The 21,685-nt window shown below is 35.0% G+C and overlaps 3 protein-coding genes across 3 annotated transcripts; 2 read left to right on the top strand and 1 right to left on the bottom strand.

The window, feature by feature from the left end:
- Positions 1 to 31: 31 nt before the first annotated feature.
- LOC110796432 (uncharacterized) lies at positions 32 to 2,939 on the bottom strand. Its single transcript, XM_022001491.2, has 2 exons — positions 2,393 to 2,939; positions 32 to 415 (listed from the first exon to the last, which is right to left on the bottom strand). The coding sequence occupies exons 1-2, from the start codon at positions 2,870 to 2,872 to the stop codon at positions 242 to 244; spliced, it is 654 nt and encodes a 217-aa protein (XP_021857183.1). The 5' UTR covers positions 2,873 to 2,939; the 3' UTR covers positions 32 to 241.
- Positions 2,940 to 6,003: 3,064 nt separating this feature from the next.
- Positions 6,004 to 9,990, top strand: LOC110796434 (aluminum-activated malate transporter 9). Its single transcript, XM_022001493.2, has 6 exons — positions 6,004 to 6,605; positions 7,820 to 7,957; positions 8,056 to 8,325; positions 8,438 to 8,574; positions 8,668 to 8,814; positions 8,964 to 9,990. The coding sequence occupies exons 1-6, from the start codon at positions 6,224 to 6,226 to the stop codon at positions 9,585 to 9,587; spliced, it is 1,698 nt and encodes a 565-aa protein (XP_021857185.2). The 5' UTR covers positions 6,004 to 6,223; the 3' UTR covers positions 9,588 to 9,990.
- Positions 9,991 to 10,689: 699 nt separating this feature from the next.
- On the top strand, positions 10,690 to 21,223 carry LOC110796435 (serine/threonine-protein phosphatase 2A 65 kDa regulatory subunit A beta isoform). Its single transcript, XM_022001494.2, has 13 exons — positions 10,690 to 10,905; positions 11,290 to 11,706; positions 13,379 to 13,625; positions 14,484 to 14,596; positions 16,003 to 16,082; positions 16,175 to 16,316; positions 16,441 to 16,521; positions 18,366 to 18,470; positions 18,632 to 18,814; positions 19,259 to 19,351; positions 19,532 to 19,671; positions 19,787 to 19,853; positions 20,766 to 21,223. The coding sequence occupies exons 2-13, from the start codon at positions 11,314 to 11,316 to the stop codon at positions 20,883 to 20,885; spliced, it is 1,764 nt and encodes a 587-aa protein (XP_021857186.1). The 5' UTR covers positions 10,690 to 10,905; positions 11,290 to 11,313; the 3' UTR covers positions 20,886 to 21,223.
- The last annotated feature ends 462 nt before the right edge of the window (positions 21,224 to 21,685 follow it).

Below are 21,685 nucleotides of genomic sequence, written 5' to 3'. Positions count from 1 at the left end.
GTCTGCAAGTAAAATCTTATGAGACAGAATATAGCAGGAAAAAACTTCCATTCTAAATTTGTCAATTCTAATAGTTTACACAAAGTAATCTGAGCCTATATATAAAGTGGCAGGATGACAATAATACAGGAAAATATTTAATGCTAAGATAATTAATGTAAACTATAGATTCATAAAACGTTCCAATAGGGCTTCATAAGTCTCATCATAACCCTTTTGTATAGAGTGTGATACCTTGCCGTTATTCCAAAGCAGGAGCCTCCTCTGTAGGGTTGGACTCAAACACGTCTGTGTCAGATCCCTCGGGTCCTTCTAAGAGATCCTTTGATTGGATAGATTCCTTGAATGCAGGAGTTTCTCTAAAATCTGTAGCCCCTTCGTTATAGGTGGCTACAGCAATTCCACTTGAAATCAGCTGTGAGGACCAAATTAAACATTCAGTCAGTCAGTACTTATACGAACATCAACCTGACTCCCCCGGTGTGTTAATTTGAAGGTGGAAGATTCTTAATTCCAAGCATAGACAACACATATATCTGCATACTGTTACATTTCAAGACTAACAATCTGATACTTCAGAAAATGATGATTATGGAAATAACTTTTTGCTTTGACGTCAATCTGCTGAAACGTTTTCTGTGCATTTCATCTACTAGTAATATCTTCAATTGATGGGTTCAATCTCAAATATACCTCGCAGAAAAATTCTCCATGTCATATAATCATACCTCCAGCCTTTATATCAAAACCTATAAGTAGGAACTTGAATCACATAAATCTGTAAGTTAAGAACGAGACTCTAGATTTTCACCCCCAGGAAGGGGAAAAGAGGAAAGGATGATTCTGAAAGCCTAGGCAATACACACCTATGCTCCAGAGGTAAGACCACACCAAACTATCAATTAAGTCAGGGTTTGTCTCACCTTAAACGTCACATCATAAGAACTTAACACAAATGAAAGGTTCACACTAAGAACATGTTTGGTATAAACTTAGGAAAGGAAATAGATAAGAAGGGGAAAGGGTAAAAAATGGTGGTAATGGACTAATGGTTACACTTAGGAAATGGATTGTGTTACCACTCATCTCATACCAAACACTAGGTAGTGGAAATATTTAATTGATTCCATTTCCATCAATTAAAATCTCTATACCAAACATGCTCTAAGAGTGAATTTTGACCCTCCAGAAACAAAATGTTAAAAATGGCAGTTCAAACGACTCAAGAGGCTTCCCAATTTAGTACATACATTTGAGTACCACGTACCATGTTTCCTATAGAGGGAAAACTAATATGACCTGGTTTTCTCAGGTAGAATGCACAAATGGTCTAGTTATCTGTATGAATGATCCCAATCATTTATCTGAATATGTAAAACATCAAATTACCATTTAGTTCTAGTAGACTGGTCTGTATACATCTCCTGATCTGATTTCACAAACTTAGCTGTGATACAATAGAAAAAAGGACTCACGGCAAGTTGGAACAGAAAAACTACCAGTATCGCCATGATCTAGAAGGCGACTAAAGATAATAGATATTTCTCATCAACATATGAACACTAGATAATGTGAAGAACAATGTGCTATCCTAAATGCCTTCATAAAGACAACAGCCATAATTAGTAAGAGCCAGTCAGAACTCAGAAATCTCCAACCTCATCACTTCTCAAAATACGCTTAAATTAACCCTGCAACCACTAAACATGGAGACTCAGCAAATCATACTGCTGATATAATCTTGATTCCTCTGCGACTCAAATCAACACCGACAGAGACGTTCAACCAAATGTCGGAACTTGCTATATACCACACAATGGTCTATATTAATACAGTATAAATAAAGTGGCAAACAAAAAAATCATAAAGATGTGGTGAGTGATCTATAAGATAGGTTAGATAGCAATAGTTAATCAAGTAATGTTAAACTAAGAATCATTGGATTTATTAATCAATAGAAAGTACCTAGCAATCTAGAATCAACATCAAGCACTACATATTTCCACTAAAAAATCTATAGCACCCCCTCCAACATCACATGACACCAAAAATGATTGAATAACTATTCCTTGTGTGGTTAATTAAAGTCATAAACTTAGGTTGGTTTCAAATCAATAACTATTGTTTATGAATAGTACAAATCACATAACATAATACTTCGTAGAAAACTTTCAAACGGGACCAAATTATTCGTTTCAACTCAACTTATATTTATTTAAGCTTTATTCATTCAATCTCAAATTTATGCATTTAAATCAAGCTTTCCTTTTCTTTTCTTTTTTTTTCTTAGTAACATATTGAAACATACAAAAATTACCAAAAACAAATTGAAAACAAGCAAAAAGGGATGAATTTACTGAAATAGTATTGAAGAGTATGATAAGTTGATTACCGCGAAAAGAATACCAAAAGCCCACATATATTGAACAAAGAAACCAAGACCATCCCATTGTGAGCCCTCCCAAAAATTAGGCTTATCCCCAGGAAGGTCTGGCAAGAAATACCCATCATCAACACTACCATCAATTACATCCGCCGCATCAACATCCTCGTAATTTTTAAGCAACCCATTCCTCTCGTCCGCCGCCGTAGATTCCTCCTTGGTTGAGGTGGAGGAACCTCTTTTATTCCTGCTGTCGAATTTCCCTGTTCGGGAGGTGAACTTACCAGTGGCAGCTACTGTGAGGGTGGAGGTTGATGTTCTTGAGGAGAGAGAAAGAGATGAGGGGAGGAATTGGCGGTGGTATTGGTGCTGGTGGAGGATAGGAAAGCGAGGGTAGGAAGTGGTTGTAGTGGTGGTGGTGGTGGTTGTGGTGGTGTATTTGTTGGATATGGTGGCGCCACCAATGGGATTGTTTATGGTGAGAGCCATTTTTTTGAGTGGATGAGAAGCTTGTTAGCCTTTCGCACTTGTGCTCCTGTTTTTGTTTGATAATGAGTATGGGTCTTTTATTTATTTATTTTTCCTTTTTATTTTTCCTAAAATGAGTGAGAGGGATAATTATGGGAATAATTAGGCATTAACGGGTCATTTGATAGTCGATCATGAATGGTGTTAATGGGAAGAATTTATATGTACATTTGTAAGGAAAATTAATAATCTTATTTCAGTCTGCTATTGCTAGTTCACTCAATATTAATATCTTTATTTCATTCTCTTTGTAAATTTGCATTACCATCCTTACCATTTGAGGAATGGTATTAGTTGAAAATGCAAATTTATGAAGAAAAACACCAAGTTTGTGACAAAATATCATTATCATGGACATCATGATGTTATTTTCTTGCCAGACAACACTTAGTTTTATTCTCATTCCCACCAATTATTACCGGCTACTAAACCAGTCGTTAAGGTTTGTTTCAATTTATTTTAACAAAATAAGTTATGATAAGTTAATACAAGCTGTGTTTTTTAAGGTTCTTTACTTTTACTATTTGCATTAAACTTAGGGAACTTGATGAGTATGTGATAATGTAAATTAGGAAAGTAACGTGTTATAAGTTAACCAATGATGAACATTAAAGTATTATAAGAGGATCTCCAACAGTAAGCTAATTATTAAATTAGCTTGTCATGTCGCATCTTATTTTAAGCTATTTTCTTTCCTAGCTAGTTAATACTCCAAATGGTTAGCTATTAGCTTTACGTTTAATTTAGTCAGACTTATAATCAATGTTTTAAATTTAAATTTTTTTAATATAATTTCATTGGCCAATTTTTTTTCAAACAAATTAGCTTGGGCAAGCCAATTTGCTAACCCAAACTAATTTCCCATTTCAACTTCAATTGTCAAGCTAGTAACTTGAGATTTCAAAAATAAATAAATTGCCAGCAAGTCTCTAGCTAGAACCATTAGAGTTGCTCTTAGCTTAAGTTGTGGTGGAGTCCATAATAAATTTTAAAAGTTGTGTGTTGCGGTGGGCCAAATGAGGGTATACATATAAAATTCATTTGCCAAAAATGGATTAAAACTTAAAGAACTTCCAGTAACGAATTAAAACGAAAATCGTAAAAATCTTTGAGGAATGAAGGTAGTGTAAGATTAGTTCAGAAACAATTTAAACACACAAATTAGTATCAATGATATATTGGTCAAGTAGTTAAGATTGAGGTCATGTGTACGATAGGTCTCAGGTTTTGAATCCCCCATCCCTATTTGTATTTTGTATTGCCTTTGTGGCTTATTCGCACAAAATACATTCAGATAAATTTATTTCAATTAAACTCAATTGAACTTTTTTTTTCTATTTCAATTCAACAGAAAAACGGACTAACAAGTATACTTTAAATATTAGTGGTATTAACTAATGTATTCCACATATGCATATAATCGAATTATCAAATCTATTTATGTACTCCGTAGTATATAATTTTAAACTCATATTCATAATAAATAATAAAATAATTAGATATTTATGTGATTCACTGATTTTGTGAAAGAATATTCCTTACGTACCTTTCAAAAATATTTGTCTCTATTAATATGGTTTGAAAAACCAAAACCCTTTCAAGTTACTACAATACAAAGTACTACTCCTTATTCAATTTGGAGTGTTAGTGTTCAATTCTTTTGGACATTTATTTTTTCCAAAAATTCAATTTAATTCAATTTAGTTCATTTCAATTTATTCAGTTCAAGATAATAGGCGGACGAGAGGAAATGATCAAAATCTGATGGACTAACTTTTTGCCCTATTATTTGCTTTACTACCCAACAACCTTAATCAAAATGATCATACAATTGTGACTAACCTAATCCGACTTATGGCTTATTCAATTGGTTCATTTTCCCTTTACCTCATAGTACAAACCATACAACTCATAGTAAGGAGGATAAAAGAAAATCCACTGGCCCGAAAATGGTCCATCAAATCTTAAACTCATAGCCTAAAAGCTTTCCACCAAACTATGTACTACTTTTTTTGTAGGTAACCAAGCTTGCTTCGAGCCAAGTGAAAATGGGAATGAAGAAATGTTATGGGGCTTCATCAGTCAAGGGCTGACGATCAAAGTATTCACTGCCTTTGCGGTTTTTAAAGTTTACTGTTTATTTTGGTTTGTAAGAGCTAGTAAAGCTCTAGTAGTAGTTTGTTGTAATATGTGAACCTTTTCAATTATGTATGTTTAAGCCTATGTCAAAAAAAAAAAAAAAAGAATTGACTTGCTGACCTGAAACCTTACACAAGGCAACTTAGGTCAGCAAGAAAGACCTTTTGAAAGCGGGGTTAAGATAAACGGTCCTATACTCATCTGAATTATCCCCATCCTTGAAATGTACTTGTAGCCTAAATTAGAGTAGTCGAGCACTCAACCTCAAGATTAAAATAAAATCATCCGTTTCACAATACATGCGACATTTACTTTTTCACGTACTTCAACACGCTTCTTTGAACATAAATATCTTTAGTTATGTAAAACTAAAAATTATAAAAAGTTGATACTTGAAATCTCACATTGATACGAATTTAAAAATATTACTTGAGTATATTTTTATTTACATAATGGTGAAAGAAAAATTGCCAAAGTTAATTAATAAATATAGTGGTTAAATGAGAAATATAGTACTGTATGAAATACTCCGTATATATTATTCCCTCTGTCTCTTAATACTCGACCTGTTTTGACCGAACACGCTTGCCAATACACAACTTTGACCACCAATTTCTTTAACTACATATTATAAAAACTTATAAAAATATTAATATTTTGAAAGTATATATATTAAGATGAAGCCAACAATATATTATATACTACCATTTGTTTTCATATAGTATAAATAAAATAGGGTCAAAGTGAATTATGTGAATAGTACAAAAAGTCAAAACAGGTCGAGTATTAAGAGACGGAGGGAGTATGAAACAGAGGTACTCCGTAGTATAATTGTTACTAGTGGCCCAAATTTGGTCTACTTGTACTAAGAGAGTAGGAGACAATTAATAGGAAACTTCAACGAAAAGAGAACATATATTTGGCCCAAAATTTTGTTATTTTTTTTGTTATAACAGAAGAACAAACTCTTGTAGAGTTGTAGCAGTTCAAGATTCTGTAATCAAACCCAACAAATATCGTATTGGAATTTCCCAAATCCATATCTTCTCCAACTTTCGAGGCAAAAAAACAAACATTAATAATTAACATTTCTCGTGATCTTCTCATTCACTCTACTCACTTTTTCCACTTTCTTCATCATCATCACCCACTTCCCTTCTTCTTCAATCTTCAATGGCAGCACCTAAATTAGGATCATTCCGCTACAGTTTTGCAGAGAGAAGGGAGAAGAAAAACCTTTCAAAAGGGTACTCTTATCTGGGTATACCCTTCTTAGATGACCCACTTGAAGATGAAGAACAAGAACAAGATAGAAATTGTTTCTCTTCGCTACGGAAAAAAATTGGTAATTGGGGAAATGGGTTTCGAGAATTTGTGATAAAGGCGGTTCAAATGGGGAAATCGGATCCTAGGAAGGTTGTTTTTTCCGCGAAGATGGGACTTGCTTTGACGCTTCTCTCTTTTCTTATTTTCTTGAAGAAGCCTTTTGAAGATCTTGGCCGTTACTCTGTTTGGGCTATTCTAACTGTCGTTGTCGTCTTCGAATTTAGTATTGGTAATCTCTATTTTCCCTCTATTTTTATTTCTTTCAATTGAGAAATATTTGTGATTGTGTTTCGATATTTTCAGGTTTTTAGTATATGATTGAATCAATTGTGTTTATTTTTAGCGAGAGATTGTAGATAGTTTAGACAGAAAATCTGGAAAATAGGGCAATTTTTGTTATACATCGGGAATCATTCACATTTGGGAACAAGATAGCTTGAGTGGCTTCTCTTTGTTTAGCTTTTATCTATCCTTCTGCAATACCTTTTGTTTAGGGATTAGGGTGTGTTCTTTTCACCGAATGAGACCTGAACGTATTTGAACTGAACTTATCTGAATTTTACGAGACAATATTAGACGTAAACATGATTGACCTGATTGTAATGTGTTATCGCGCTAGTGGGCAGCGTTCAAGGGTCTTGAAAACCGTCAGCACGTGGCGTTGAAGTGTTTTAGGTGTTTTCTTGGAGAAGGCTTTGTAATGACTACATTGTGATGTTCTAGTTTTGATGATAACATATTTTATTTGTTTAGCTTTTATCTATCCTTCTTGATGAGATAGAGGTAAGAAAGCATTCTTAAGACCAACATCTCTTAAATAGTCAGAGAGATACTGGGTTATATCATGGTCCATATAAGTGATGTAATCATTTGATTATTATATCTGTTAAATTGGGTCTTGTTGTTCTCTGAGTACTGTGTTGAATCTATGAATTGGGTGAGAGCCGTACCTTAGTACTGTATTAACTTCAAGAAGGTATTGTGTCAACTTCCCTTCCTATCTTTGGTGCAACAACATGAGTAATACCTTTTGTCTAGAATGATCTAAAGAGATTTGACTCCCCATTTGAAGCCACATTCCATTTTCGAATTATTTGAGGATAATGTTATTCTGATTTACAATCAACATGATTACATAGTTTGTTTTTGCATTAATCTCTGGTTTCTTGATATTATGATTAATCAAATGCATTTTACCGCAATATCTTCAACCAATCTGCATCTGGTATCAATCTGATTCCTTGTTAACTTTCCTGATGGCTGACTTTTATCTTGTTTTCACTGCTTCTGGTATTCATGATACTATTGATGTTCGCTTCAGAAGCTGTTCTATATCAGGCGAAATAAGTAGTTATATCGACGTTAAACTAGATTATCCATATATCTTGTCTATTTTGTCATGCTGATATTTTTTTTTTCCCTGCCTGATTGTTGCATTTACAGGAGCAACTCTTAGCAAAGGATTCAACCGTGGATTAGGGACATTATCCGCTGGAGGACTTGCTTTGGGCATGGCGATGTTGTCGACGTTAGCTGGAGATTGGGAAGAACTTGTAATTATCATTAGCATCTTTATCATAGGTATAATACTAACCATAGTAACACTCTCCTATATGAATTCTCATCCTTCATTATTAAATTCTGACCTACTTTCCTTTTATGATGCTGCACAATGGTAGGATTTATTGCCACATATTTAAAACTGTATCCTACAATGAAGCCTTATGAGTATGGGTTCAGAGTATTCCTGTTGACGTATTGCTTCATCATGGTATCTGGGTATAGAACAAGAGAATTTGTCAATACAGCTGCTACTAGATTCATACTTATTGCGTTGGGTGCTGCTGTTGCCTTGTTGATAAACACTTGCATTTACCCAATATGGGCTGGAGAGGATTTGCACAGCTTGGTAGTGAAGAACTTTATGAATGTTGCAGTTTCTTTAGAAGGTTAGAAATTGTTTCAATGTTTCGTTCATGTCTTTTGAAAGCATACTTTCTTATCTGTTGCAGTAATGCAAAAGCCTAACCGTTGATTATTAATGTATAAGCTACTCTTTAGGTGTTGTGGGTGGGTATCTTAGCTGTGTTGAATATGCTCGAGTCCCTTCAAAAATTCTAACTTTTCAAGCTTCTGATGATCCACTTTATAGTGGGTATAGATCAGCTGTAGATTCAGCAAGTCAAGAGGAAACTTTGGTAAGTTCTTTTCTGATATCTCAGTGCATCTTCTTCTAGTACTCCAGCAGTTATCTGGTGACTGAGAGCTCCTTTTGTTTGTTGCATGTGTAGGTAGGTTTTGCTATTTGGGAACCGCCTCATGGTCCTTACAAAATGCTTACATATCCATGGAAGTCCTATACCAAAGTTAGCGGAGCTCTGAGGCATTGTGCGTTCATGGTCATGGCCATGCATGGATGTATTCTTTCAGAGATTCAGGTTTGGGTGCTTAATCATCTACACATTTTGACATAATTGTGACATATGTATAACAAAATTCCATTCTGTGATAATTTAAGATTGTACCATGTTTTAATTATTTTCTTATGATATTCATTGGGTTTTTTGGCTGTTCATACTCCGTCCAGGCGCCTGCTGAAAGAAGACAGGTTTTCCGTAGTGAGCTTCAAAAACTAGGTAACGAAGGTGCAAAAGTGTTGCGTGAACTGGGAAACAAAATAAAAAGGATGGAAAAGTTAGGTCCAGAAGAAGATTTACTATACGAAGTAGATGAGGCAGTAGAAGCATTACAAACAAGGATTGACAAAAAATCATATCTCCTTGTGAATTCAGAGTTTTGGGAGATTGGAAGTCCCCAACAACATAATCCTGGGCAAACTCAACAAGATCTTCTGACAGCAGATGATCATGAAAGTTCAATTCCAGAAGTGAAGTCAGTAAGTGACCTTGAAGCACTACATAGTCTTGCAACCCTTAATGGTGAAAATAACCATGGAAATCACCGGAAGCAGGCTTCTTTACCTGCTCCGTTGTTATCCTTTGGTGATAACAAGGAACCAAATCTAGATCATGAATCAAAGACTTTTGAGAGTGCAAGTGCTTTATCTTTAGCAACTTTTGCTTCGCTTCTGGTTGAATTTGTTGCCAGGCTTCAAAACCTTGTTGAAGCATTTAAAGAACTAAGTGAGAAAGCCAATTTTAAGGAACCTGTTCATTATCAACCACCAGAAATACTAGTGGCTGCTACTTGACTTGAATCTTGAATTTCAGTTACTTTCTGAATATTATGGTATGAAGAAGAAAAACCTCGCAAAGGCACGGATTGTAAATAGTTATGAGCAATGTGAAGCCACTCTTTTGTCTACTCAGGCGGTGAAGTTAGAGATGTTGCGGCTGCAGCACGTGCTTGGCAAGTATGTCTGCAACAATGAATGTTATATTGGCATGATGGTTTTCAGTTACAGTTTCAATCATGAATAGTGAAGCCAAAGATATGCTTCTTGTAATTGAGAGCAGCATTTGGTTTTGATAATCTAACAAAAATGTATAACTCAGATGCACATTCATGATGGAAACGTAGGTTCTTATTTCCATCTAATGCATTAATCAAATGTATACATGTCATTTCGAATTTTCGATTATTGCGGAACTAAATTTAGATTTTTCGATTGTTGCAGAACCATAAAAAACTTGCTATTTTAATTAAATACAAAGATATTTGCAGCCTAAAACTTGCTATTTTGCTATGTTGTGACATAGTGTTTTAAATCTAGATTGTCCAGTCGTGACATAAATAAGCATATTTGAATTAACTGATTGGAGTCCTACTCATTTTGACATTGTTGTTCAAGTTTTAAACAATAGATGCATAATAAAGTTTCCAAGGAAAGTACTTCATGGCCCGATACGAGGGAACGTGGGTTTGGGTTGTGTCTAGGCTCAAAACAAGTGGGCTTGACGTTGGATGGACTCATTCATGCCCATGGCACGAAGCAAGGCCTAACACGACCCACAACCATCTTTATATACTAATGCCTTATGCCCTTAAGAGCTATAGAATAAATCTTACATTACATTTTTAACTTCATTTCTTTGTCTTCCCACTCTTGAATCGTTAATTCAATATTTATAATTTCAATAGGCTGTATCATTTGAATTTTATACTTGCTTACGAATGAATGATTGCATTTAACTTTTTAACACTATAAGATTCTTTTTACAAAAATCTTATTAAGAAAAGTCGAGCTCGAATAATAATTTGGGGCGAGCGGTTATCGAGCAAATTTAAAGTACAAATCTAGCAATCGAGCCGAACTCAAAAGTAAAACTAAAACTAAAACTAAAACTCGAGCCTAGAACTGTGTCCAACCCTTACAACTTTTCATCGAGAGTTCAAGTCCGATTAATTTTGAAACCTTGGGTTCTTCTTGGTTTTCACTCTGGCTTTTTATGCCTTTACCATTTCCGTAATTTGATCCCCATTTCTGAACACATATCTCCAAATTTAACCTCTTTCCTCAAATCCTTTGCATTCAATCGACCCACCTTCACGCTCATCTTACTCCTCTGGTACGCCCTTTTCTCTTTCCTCCTTTTTCTCTACTTCCATATTATTGTTTCTGATTTCCGTCAATATTAATTTATTTTCTGCAGATTTCCCTTTTTCTAATCTAAATTTTGTGTAATTTAGATCTCAGATTTTCATGCTTTCCACCGACCCATTTGCAGTTTTCTCAATGTCTGAATCAAAATATTTTTGAACTTTTCTAATTATCTGTTGTTAGGGTTAGATCTAATCTTAAAATGCCTGTTAATTTGTACCCATTGATGTTCGAATTCGAATTTAAATTTCAGATTTCTGTTTAATTTGGTTACAATTAGAAAAGAAAAAAAAAACATTAAAAGGGTTCTTTTTTGTTTGTTTTGTTTTGTTTTGGGTGAAATTGTTAACAGTAAATCGCGAATCGGTGAGGCATAATGGCTATGGTAGACGAACCCCTATACCCAATTGCTGTTTTAATAGATGAGCTGAAAAATGAGGATATTCAGCTTCGTTTGAATTCGATTCGCCGTCTCTCAACGATTGCCCGGGCTCTGGGAGAGGAGAGGACCCGAAAAGAGCTGATTCCGTTTTTGAGTGAGAATAATGATGATGATGATGAGGTGCTTCTCGCAACGGCGGAGGAGTTGGGAGTGTTTATTCCCTATGTTGGTGGTGTGGAGCATGCTACAGTTTTGCTTCCGCCCTTGGAGACCTTATGCAGTGTTGAGGAGACTTGTGTGAGGGACAAAGCGGTCGAGTCACTTTGCAGAATTGGTGCCCAGATGAGGGAATCTGATCTTATTGACTCCTTTATTCCCATGGTTAAGGTTTGATTCCACCTCCTTTTGATTATAACTTTTTTCTTTAATGATTTCTGTTCAGTTTGGGTATAATTTAAGTAGTTTAAGCTCAATTGTTTCTCCTGGTCTCTTTGGAACTCCGGATTGAAGCAAAGAGTTGTGGAGCAACTTAAAGCTCATTTTTTGTGATTGGACAAAGATATCATTGATCATACTTTCTGGATAAATATGCATGTAGAGTTTCGAAAAGTAACAGGGAGATATGTAGAATTTTTTTAAGATAACTTCTGAAGAACTTGGTTTGGTAAAAATATATTGGCCAACAGCTTGTATTTTTCTGATTGTGGCTTTTAAGGTCAATGTAGTGTTTGAAAAATGCTAGATACATTTTTGAAGACTTTCTTTCCTTTTAATGGGAGTTACTACGTTTTAATTTCGTAGCATGCATAAAGCTATTTGAACCTGATGTGCTTTTTGTTGGAATTGTTTGTGATGGTAGTTGTGTGCCCTTGTGGCCGATAATGAAGCTTATCTTACATGGCATATCGTCATGGGAATTATGGAAGAAATTTACATTCATAATAACCTGTATTTAGATTTTAGAGCCATTTCTCCAACAATCCTAACTAATGTTAACTTTTCGATTAACTCGTAAAAAATCTATTACTAGAAGTTGCACCTAAATATCACCGGTTATTGGTATAGGTATGTGAAATCACATTGTCGTCTAATTCTTCCTTCTAAATAACAATAATCAAAATCAATGCCTTTTGAAATAAGGTTATACTTAAATTTTAATATTTCGAATTAGTTAGTCTCATTTGAGAATGTTCCCCAGTAAGTATAGGTCTGCCAGGCAGATCCATTGTTATTACCCCAACGAAGAGGCTCCCGAGACAAGTGGGGTAAAGGGGAGGAGGGGGGGTTGGACATACGTAACCTTACCCCTGCAATGCTAGAGAGGCTGTTTCCAATTCACCCATAGATAATTTCTCAAAATGAAAAGAAGGCTAAGTACCAATAAGTTCGACGTAGTACATTTTTACTATTTTCCTTGTGCATGTTATTGTAGTAGTCTCTTATTGACAATTAGTCATATTGACAACCTGATTATTCATTTTAGTTCCTGGTCTTTTTCTCTTTATACCTGTCTCTTCTGGTCTTATCAGAACATTTGTTATTACTGTGAGTTCATGAATTCATGGTGTTAACAGAAATGGAGATGGAGAGAGAAAGGGACATACAGGAGAGAATTTCCAGGCAAAAGTTCTGGTTGGTGCGCTGCTTGACAAATACGTTAGTGCTTAGAGTCCTTAGCTTCAAATCAGATATTTGGATTGCTTCTCTAACTAGTTATGAGGATGTCATTCATTTATTAAGAACCTTTGAAAAAAAAATTAAATTTAATGCATGAACTTAATAATATAAATAAAGACCTTACGTGTTATGTTGATATGGTCAAATATCTTCTCACTATTTTCCTTCAGGTTTGTTGTATTTTTGTCTATTGTAAAATGTGCCCTTGTAATGAAACTTTATTGACGCCAATTAAATCTTCTCAGCAAATATATTGAAATCTTTTTTGGTTAGTTTTTGTTGTCACTAACAGGAAAAAATATATATTTGCTTATATTTGATAATTAAGTGAATGAAGTTATTTCTGGTTCTTTAAACTGGTGAGTGCTATATTGAATTTCAGAGGTTGGCTTCTGGTGAATGGTTTACTGCTCGTGTTTCTTCATGTGGATTATTCTATATTGCTTACCCAAGCGCACCAGATAACATAAAAACTGAGTTGAGAACAATATATAGCCAACTGTGTCAAGATGACATGCCTATGGTGAGAAGATCAGCGGCTAGCAATCTGGGTAAATTTGCAGCTACTGTAGATGCTACCAATTTGAAGGCTGACATCATGTCAATGTTTGAGGACTTGACACAAGATGGTATGCTTTAATCTTTTTGAGGTTTCACAAGCAGTCAAGATTTTTATTTATGAAACTGATTTCAACATGCAAAGTCTGTAATAGTAGTACAGTACAATAGATGAGTCTTTAAATGTAAGTTCCTATGTTGTAAGGTGCTTATATATTTGGTGCCTTTTTATGGATAGATTCGGATTAAAACCTTGCTGTCTTTGATTTATCTACATCAGTTCCAGTAAAAAAATGTTTTGGTCATTAAAACTCAATTTTCATCAGCCAGTTTTAAATAGCAGAAATCATAGCTGCATATGACTTGAGCATTAATGAATGGGCAAATATCAGCTTCAGTTAGGAACAATTAGCTTTGAAAAAATCTATTGAAAAGAACAATTAGTTTAGTTTACTTAGGTAAAAGAAGAAAAGAAGTGACTGGTAAAAGTTAGTTTAGTTCAATAAAAATCTGTTGAAAAGAACAAGACCCATGTTGTGATAGTTAGTTTTAGGGATTTGAATAAACACCAAGGTTGTCGCTACTGTTGCTTGCTTTCGCAGTGCGTCATGTGAGCTGGGGTTAAGGCCTAAAAAATCCTCTTATCCAGAAAAGACAAGCTATTCCTCATATCTTCATCTGGGGCTGAAAGCTGAAACAAACAGCTTATTTTGTTAACAAAGTACCGAGTATAAACTTGACAAAAGTACCAGATTTCCCCATTTTGTCGTGTATCGTATCAGCGTGATTTCAGAGGGATGTTTTATAAACTTGATAATAATACCAGAGTATCCTCGTTTTATGTGTTTCTTCTTTGCATTGTTCTTTATGTACTGTTAGAGGGATGTATTTTTCTGTATTGTTATTTATATTACAGATTTTCTTTTCAGATCAAGATTCTGTTCGTCTATTGGCTGTTGAGGGTTGTGCAGCCCTTGGAAAGCTTTTGGAGCCACAAGATTGTATTGCTCATATTCTTCCCGTGATAGTTAATTTCTCTCAGGTATTTCAAATTCACCTATATATCATATTCCTTTTTTCCCCCGAGACTTCTCACTTCTAGCGTGACGTGAAATCTTGGAAGTTTATGCTTATCATTATCTCTTTATTTCATTACACTATGGTGTTGAAATACATATTTTGGTGGAGAAAGGTTGTGTTATTCCCTTTTGGACCAGAGTTTGTCTTATGGAGTTATCAAGAGATATATGAATTCCGACATAATTATTTGAGGATTTATTCTTCTCAGTCTACAACACTGCATTCTAGTTATGAAAATTCATCTTACTTGTTCTTCTTCGTCATGGTCATGCATAGACAGTTGTTTGGGCAGATTCAGGTTTTGGCCTTTTGGGTTTGGTAGGGAGTTTGGGCAGGGAGAACCATCTCTATATTTGTTTCCCGTGTGTTTGTGCCTTCCCTCGTTGCATGATGTGCCAATTGTCAAGCTCCTTGCTAGAGAAAATGGTAATTTTGGTGGTAATTTTCCACTTCAAGCGATGTCCATATCGAATAGCCATGGAGTTGATTGGGGTACGGGGAATTTCTTTTGGCCAATTCTCTAGAAAGGAGGATGAATCCAGGGGATTCATGTGGCCTTTCACATATGCTTCTACATTTCATTTGCCGCCTATAATAATATCTGAGGTCCTTAAGAGGGCAAAGCTGTCTGTTTAAAAAGTATTTTTGGAAAGGGTCAATATTCACGGCAATTTGCATATTAGAGGACTTAAGCTTTTTAAGTTGATGAGTATGTTTTGTGCTTATAAAAAAACCCTCTTAAACAGTTAAACCCATAAGTGTCATGATTCAGTACACCTCTTGTTAATGAACGCACTTTGCATGTCACATTGGTTGTCATTGCTGCATACTCCCTCCGTCCCGGAATACTCGACCCGGTTTGACCGGCACAGAGTTTAAGAGACTTGAATTGACTTATTTAATTTAATAGGTAGTAGTTGATAGTGGGTATTATTTTAATGTAGTTAGTGGGAGGTAGGTTAAGAGGTGGGTTGGGGGAGAGTAGGGGTTGAATTTTTAATTATTTTTTGTATGGAGTAAGGGGTAGGTGGGTTAATAGGGGTGGAGTGAGAAATAATATAATATTGTTAGGATATTTCCATTTTTAGAAACAGGTCAAGTATTAAGGGACGGCCCGATAAGGAAAACAGGTCAAGTATTCCGGGACGGAGGGAGTATGTTACATCAATCAATAAATAGCTCAATGAGCCTGTTGCTGATATATGTCTGTTGGGTTTTTCTGACTGGTCATGAGAGATATAACCACTTTTTACTTGAAGTGGGTATGCTTAAGGATGAACTATGTTTATATGCGTAAAGAAATTGGGTAATATGTTTTTCTTTCTTTATCTATAATTAATGAACTCTATTTTATATTAAATAAAACAGGATAAGTCATGGCGTGTACGTTATATGGTTGCAAATCAACTTTATGAGCTTTGTGAAGCAGTTGGTCCTGAACCTACGAGGTATGTATTGACTATTTGCTAATTGTGAGCCTTTTTAAGTCTATGATTTGTCAGGTCATATCGTGCTTAATTGTTACTATAATGCTGTTAAGGTCGGATTTGGTGCCTGCATATGTTCGGCTGCTTCGTGACAATGAGGCTGAAGTACGTATAGCTGCTGCAGGAAAAGTGACCAAATTTTGTCGTATCTTGAATCCCGAACTTGCAGTACAGCATATTCTGCCTTGTGTCAAGGTATATGTGGATTAACGTCAATGGAGGTCGTTTAAGTGATTCTCTTTTATCAGTTGAAGTCTGTGCCTTATGTCATATTAACTGTTCTAGTGAGTTTCCTGATATACAAGCTTGTTTCTTAAAGGAATTGTCATCAGATTCTTCTCAGCATGTTCGTTCTGCTTTGGCTTCAGTTATAATGGGAATGGCACCTATTCTGGGAAAGGTGAGAAATCAATTCACTAATGTCTATAATGCTCTACATTTGTGCTGTTGTGTATAACCCGTTATCACCATTGTGGGTTTGTCGTGGACTTATGGTGAAGGAATTTCAAGAAAACACACAATGTTGACCCACCTCATATGAACTTGGGTGAGGTCAATAATCTACATATACCAACTCACCAACATGCATCTCAGCATCTATGTATAGCTACTCTCCGAAATATACACAAATAACTGATAGAAATCAAAAGTCTATATTTGGTTTCTTAGGCCTTGTTCTGTTCACCTTATTTTCACTTATTTCAGGAAAAATAAGTTCAGATAAATTCAGTTAAGTTTAGATAAGATAAGTTCAGGAAAAATAAGGGTTGGCCAAGTACAATTTATAACTAAAATAAGTTTTGATAAGTTCTAATAAGTTCAGATAAGTTCAGTTAAGTTCAAGAAAAATAAGTGGAAATCGGGTGAATAGAACGCAGCCTTAATGTGGACCAATGATTTGTATTGTATTTTGAGAGGATAGGGAGATAACAATTAAATGGAATATAAAAATGTACATCTGGTGATAAGTTGGAAATTGAGAACAATCCTTTTGTCTATCTGAGTATCTGTAACCTGGTATGTATAATGAATCATGATACTAAACTTGTATTCTCACGTCTGAAACAATGTGTATTGTCCAAAGGGAGTCATCATTATTTTAAGTTAGTGCGGTATGCCTTTTCTACACAAGGTTTATGCTGCCAGAAAGTAAAGATGGTGGGTCAATTTTTGTAGAAGTCGTGATTTTCAATTATTGCTGTTAATTTATTTCTTTTGTTACTTATCTGTCCATTTATTTCTTTGGGTTTTTCTCTTTGGTAGCCATGAACTTTTGCAAATTCTCAATGGTAACAAAAGTTTTGCCATATTCTCTTAAATAACATTAGTTTTTAAAAGTTTCTCTATGGTAGCATTGTTCTTGTAATTAAAACTTAATTAAAAAAAGACCTTTCCTCTTTGCTGGAAGAAGACCCATTTGATCATTCAGATGATTCATATGGTGCAGTTTCTCCCACCGCTTATCTTTGTCTAATTCAAGCTCTTTGGCAATGCTGGCCTCTGGCATGCTTGAATCAATCTGTTAAGGGTTCTCATCGCAATGGGCTCATGGGGAAAAAGGTTTAAAGAACTGACGCAAAAAAAAAAGTTACTTTAATTTTACAATTTGTTATAAGAAGTCCCCATTTGATCAATAGATGATTAAACTTTACTTTTACCATAAAAAAGTTTTAAAAATCGAAGCCATGGTTTATGGCAAGAAGAGCAAGAAGACGGGTGGAGTTTAAGAGAGGAGTAATGAATTTCCTTTTTCTTTTATTTAATTATTTATAATTAGGTTAATTAGCTACTAATTATAAATATATTGCTATATTAGAGAAACTTTTAAAAACTAATGTTATTTAAGAGAATATGGCAAAAATTTTGTTACCATTGAGAATTTGCAAAAGTTGATGGCTACCAATGAGAAAAACCCTATTTCTTTTGATGTGTTTTTTAATACCCTTTCATCCCTCGAAATTATACGTATGTTATTTCAATTGATTGTACCTTACTTTGGAAGCAAGCCAGTAATCACCATGTTATTAATTTTCTCTGTAGTGTTCAGTTGAATCTCCTTTACTTTATTTCTACCAGGATTCTGTTGCTCTAAGATCAGGCTCATTATTTTATATTTTCGTTTTTCTACTATGATATTTTGAGATGCTTCCTTCTCTTAACATGTTTGGTTTGGCTATTAATTATTTAAGACGAATCTCATTCATTGTCCTACACTTAACTCAACCTTCTTCTACTTGGTCGCAGGAAGCTACAATTGACCAGCTTCTTCCCATCTTTCTTTCTCTTCTGAAAGATGAATTTCCTGATGTACGTTTGAACATAATCAGCAAGCTTGATCAAGTGAATCAGGTTTGTAAAAAGCATTTATTATTTATTTACTTTATATATTCGGTTAGATTCCTCTTCTATTTCTTTAACTCATTTATCTTGTTGTGCGCCTTTCTCTTTTCTTTTTTCTTTCGTGCGTAGCAATTTTCTTATAGGTTAGTTGACAATGTTTCATAGTGCAGGTCATTGGAATAGATTTGTTATCACAGTCATTACTTCCAGCAATTGTTGAGCTTGCTGAAGATAGGCATTGGAGAGTTAGATTGGCCATTATTGAATACATACCTTTATTGGCCAGTCAATTGGGAGTTGGATTTTTCGATGACAAACTTGGTGCTCTCTGCATGCAGTGGTTGAACGACAAGGTTTGTGAAACTAGGTCATTTTTTTCCACTGAAATTTCTGCACCCTACTCTATGCCTAAAGAAAAACAAAAGAATCGCAAAAAAAATTGGTCCCCACCAGTTCTACGACAGGAAAGCTTGGGTTTGAAATCGCTTGAGTCCCATTGGGGTTATAGCAGTGGATCCTTGGCCAAAGTATCTGTTGAAGAATATGTTTTCCTCCCCCTTTTCACTATAAATGGTGGAAATTCTACAAAATGACCTCCTAGTGTAAAGTCATGCGAGCCTATAAATGCTTCCATATTACTTGCAAATACAATTCTGTAGTTGGGGTTTTGTGAAATTCTGGGCATTGTTGACACATGATTTTTTTTCCAATAAATGTACAATGCATGACCATTGTAGTGGATAAATTGTCTGTTTTTTTGTAATTAATGTGCTGAACGTTGGGTATTTGATTTTCAGGTCTACTCCATTCGGGATGCGGCTGCCAATAATGTGAAGCGCCTCGCTGAAGAGTTTGGCCCAGATTGGGCAATGCAACACATCATCCCACAAGTATGTTATAAATATTTTATTGATTGGCACAACAATAAACTTTTGGTTTCTCAAATATACAACATGCTGGTCTTGTTGAGCTATCATCTGTATATGGCGGTTGTGAGCCTGTGACTACTTTTTTCTGTTGTAATTCTTGTAAATACCTAGCAAGTGGCATGATGTGAATCCTTTCCACAGGTTCTGGACATGGCTACTAACCCACATTATCTGTATCGGATGACTATCATACAATCAATTTCCCTTCTTGGCCCTGTCATGGGTGCAGAAATAACATGTTCCAAATTGTTACCAGTGGTTGTTAATGCATCGAAAGACAGGTATCTTGCTTCAATTCTCTTTGATTATTTGAAATGATTTGCACAATAGGGTTGCATACTTTTTTCTTTTTCACTACACAAATGGGTTGCTAACATGAAATTTTAATCACCTCAGGGTACCAAACATTAAGTTTAATGTCGCAAAAGTGTTGCAGTCGCTTATTCCTATCGTTGATCAATCAGTAAGTTCCCTGGAAAATAATGTTGTATGAATGGCAGTTTAATGTTTCTGTTTGGCTTCTGTTGCATAATGAATTTTCGGAGATTCTAATCTTAGGGGAGAAAGGATAAATGTAAACTCGTAGTTTACTTGTCAGTTGTCAACTGTAAAAGACGTGATGTGATTGTCACCTCCCCCGCGTTCTAAAAAATAATAAACAAAACACACAGAACAAAACTAAGAGATAATAGGCTATGATACAAACTTCAAATAAATATATTGTAAAAATGTAATCATAGTTTACACCGTTTGCTCTATTTTGACTGCCATGTGTGCTGTTTATAACTGAACTGAAAGATTGTGAGGGTAATGTGATGCCATAAAGACACAGTGGATGGTGCAGTTTGATTTTTGGGACCATGTTATGCTACGCCTTGTATAGTAAGGGGAATTGGTAGTCCTTGATCTGAATGTAGTAGTCATTGCTTTTATTCGATTTCATGTTATATATATGATCCTCCCCAATTCATCAGATTGGTGACAACTTTCTCATTGACCTCCTCTCCCTCTGAAATAACAAGGCTCAATTAGGAATATAGAAAATGTTCAGGATTTTATTGCAAAATGGGTAATCACTGATGTAATTACGTCTTTTATTCAATTCCATTTTATATATAATCCTCCTTTGCAAGTTTGAGAAACATAAGATTTGCTTATTCAATTGATGATTAGTTTCTGACCGACCTCCCTTTGATGTCTAATAAGAACAGCTCAATATTGTAGGAACCTTGATTCTATTGCAATATTACGTGTGTGCTTCCTTTACTCTTATATAACCATAACCCCCAACAAGTGATGTTCCATGATTATTTTGGTGGTAACATGTTGTGAAGCTATTTTGAAAGGTTACACTAAATTCTTGTGTTTATTTCAGATGGTTGAGAAGACGATTAGGCCTTGTTTAGTTGAACTAAGTGAAGACCCAGATGTGGACGTGAGGTTTTTCGCAACAGAAGCATTGAAGTTAACAGATCAAGCTGTGATGGCTAGCTAGATTTTCATTTTCCCTCTATTATTTTTTGGGACCAAGTTCTTTGTGTAGCTCTAGTTCTTTGTGATATGTTATAGGCATTCTTTACCCCCTACTCTTTTAACCCTTCACCCTGCTAAACTAAGAGACGATATCTGCCTCTAGTGTTGTATCTTTGCTGGAATTTCAATTCAAACTGACCAGTTTTGGTTCTTTTAAATGTCAGTAGACTTCAACGCTTGTCTTCTTTTTGTAAGGAAGAGACGATGACACGCTTAGTCTTTTACTGGCCAAACTGAACTTGAGTTTTTCTATGCATATGCTTGTTACTTGTTATATATATTAGTGTTTATTACATTTTATTGCGTCCCGGCTGTTGAATTTATTATGAGTGTATTTGTTTGATTTAATTTCTTTTTCGGCAACTTTGTGTAAGTCCGTCTTACCGAAAAGACCACTTTAATTGCTTAACTAATTCGTAGAATTGCTTAACTAATTAGTTTCAGCGCTTAACTAAATTAGTTTCAGTGCTTAACTAAATTAGTTCCATTGTTTAACTAATTGTTTCCCGTGCTTAACTAATTAGTTTGAGTGCTTAACTAATTGATTTTATTGTTTAACTTATATGACACTAAGGCGGTTTTTTGTGTAGGAAAATTTGGTAATATTAATCCAACCTTTTGCCGATTTTCTTTTATTAAGCCCACCTACGACATATTTTTTAATAATCCCACCTTTACCACCCAACGTCTTTTATTGGGCCCAACACGTCATAAACCTATTGTCAGCGGTAATATATCCCTACGTGGAAGTACTCTCTCTAG

This window comes from Spinacia oleracea, chromosome 5 (genome assembly GCF_020520425.1).
Source record: "Spinacia oleracea cultivar Varoflay chromosome 5, BTI_SOV_V1, whole genome shotgun sequence".
Lineage (NCBI taxonomy): Eukaryota > Viridiplantae > Streptophyta > Magnoliopsida > Caryophyllales > Amaranthaceae > Spinacia > Spinacia oleracea.
This window is presented reverse-complemented; position numbering and strand designations above follow the sequence as displayed.

Coding starts and splice junctions, on each gene's coding strand:
- LOC110796432 (XM_022001491.2), bottom strand. CDS start 2,872: ATGGCTCTCACCATAAACAATCCCATTGGTGGCGCCACCATATCCAAC. Junction 416..2,392: donor CTTTTGGTATTCTTTTCGCG/GTAATCAACTTA, acceptor TGGTCCTCACAG/CTGATTTCAAGTGGAATTGC.
- LOC110796434 (XM_022001493.2), top strand. CDS start 6,224: ATGGCAGCACCTAAATTAGGATCATTCCGCTACAGTTTTGCAGAGAGA. Junction 8,326..8,437: donor TGTTGCAGTTTCTTTAGAAG/GTTAGAAATTGT, acceptor GCTACTCTTTAG/GTGTTGTGGGTGGGTATCTT. Junction 8,815..8,963: donor GTATTCTTTCAGAGATTCAG/GTTTGGGTGCTT, acceptor TACTCCGTCCAG/GCGCCTGCTGAAAGAAGACA.
- LOC110796435 (XM_022001494.2), top strand. CDS start 11,314: ATGGCTATGGTAGACGAACCCCTATACCCAATTGCTGTTTTAATAGAT. Junction 11,707..13,378: donor CCTTTATTCCCATGGTTAAG/GTTTGATTCCAC, acceptor ATTGAATTTCAG/AGGTTGGCTTCTGGTGAATG. Junction 16,317..16,440: donor ATATTCTGCCTTGTGTCAAG/GTATATGTGGAT, acceptor TGTTTCTTAAAG/GAATTGTCATCAGATTCTTC.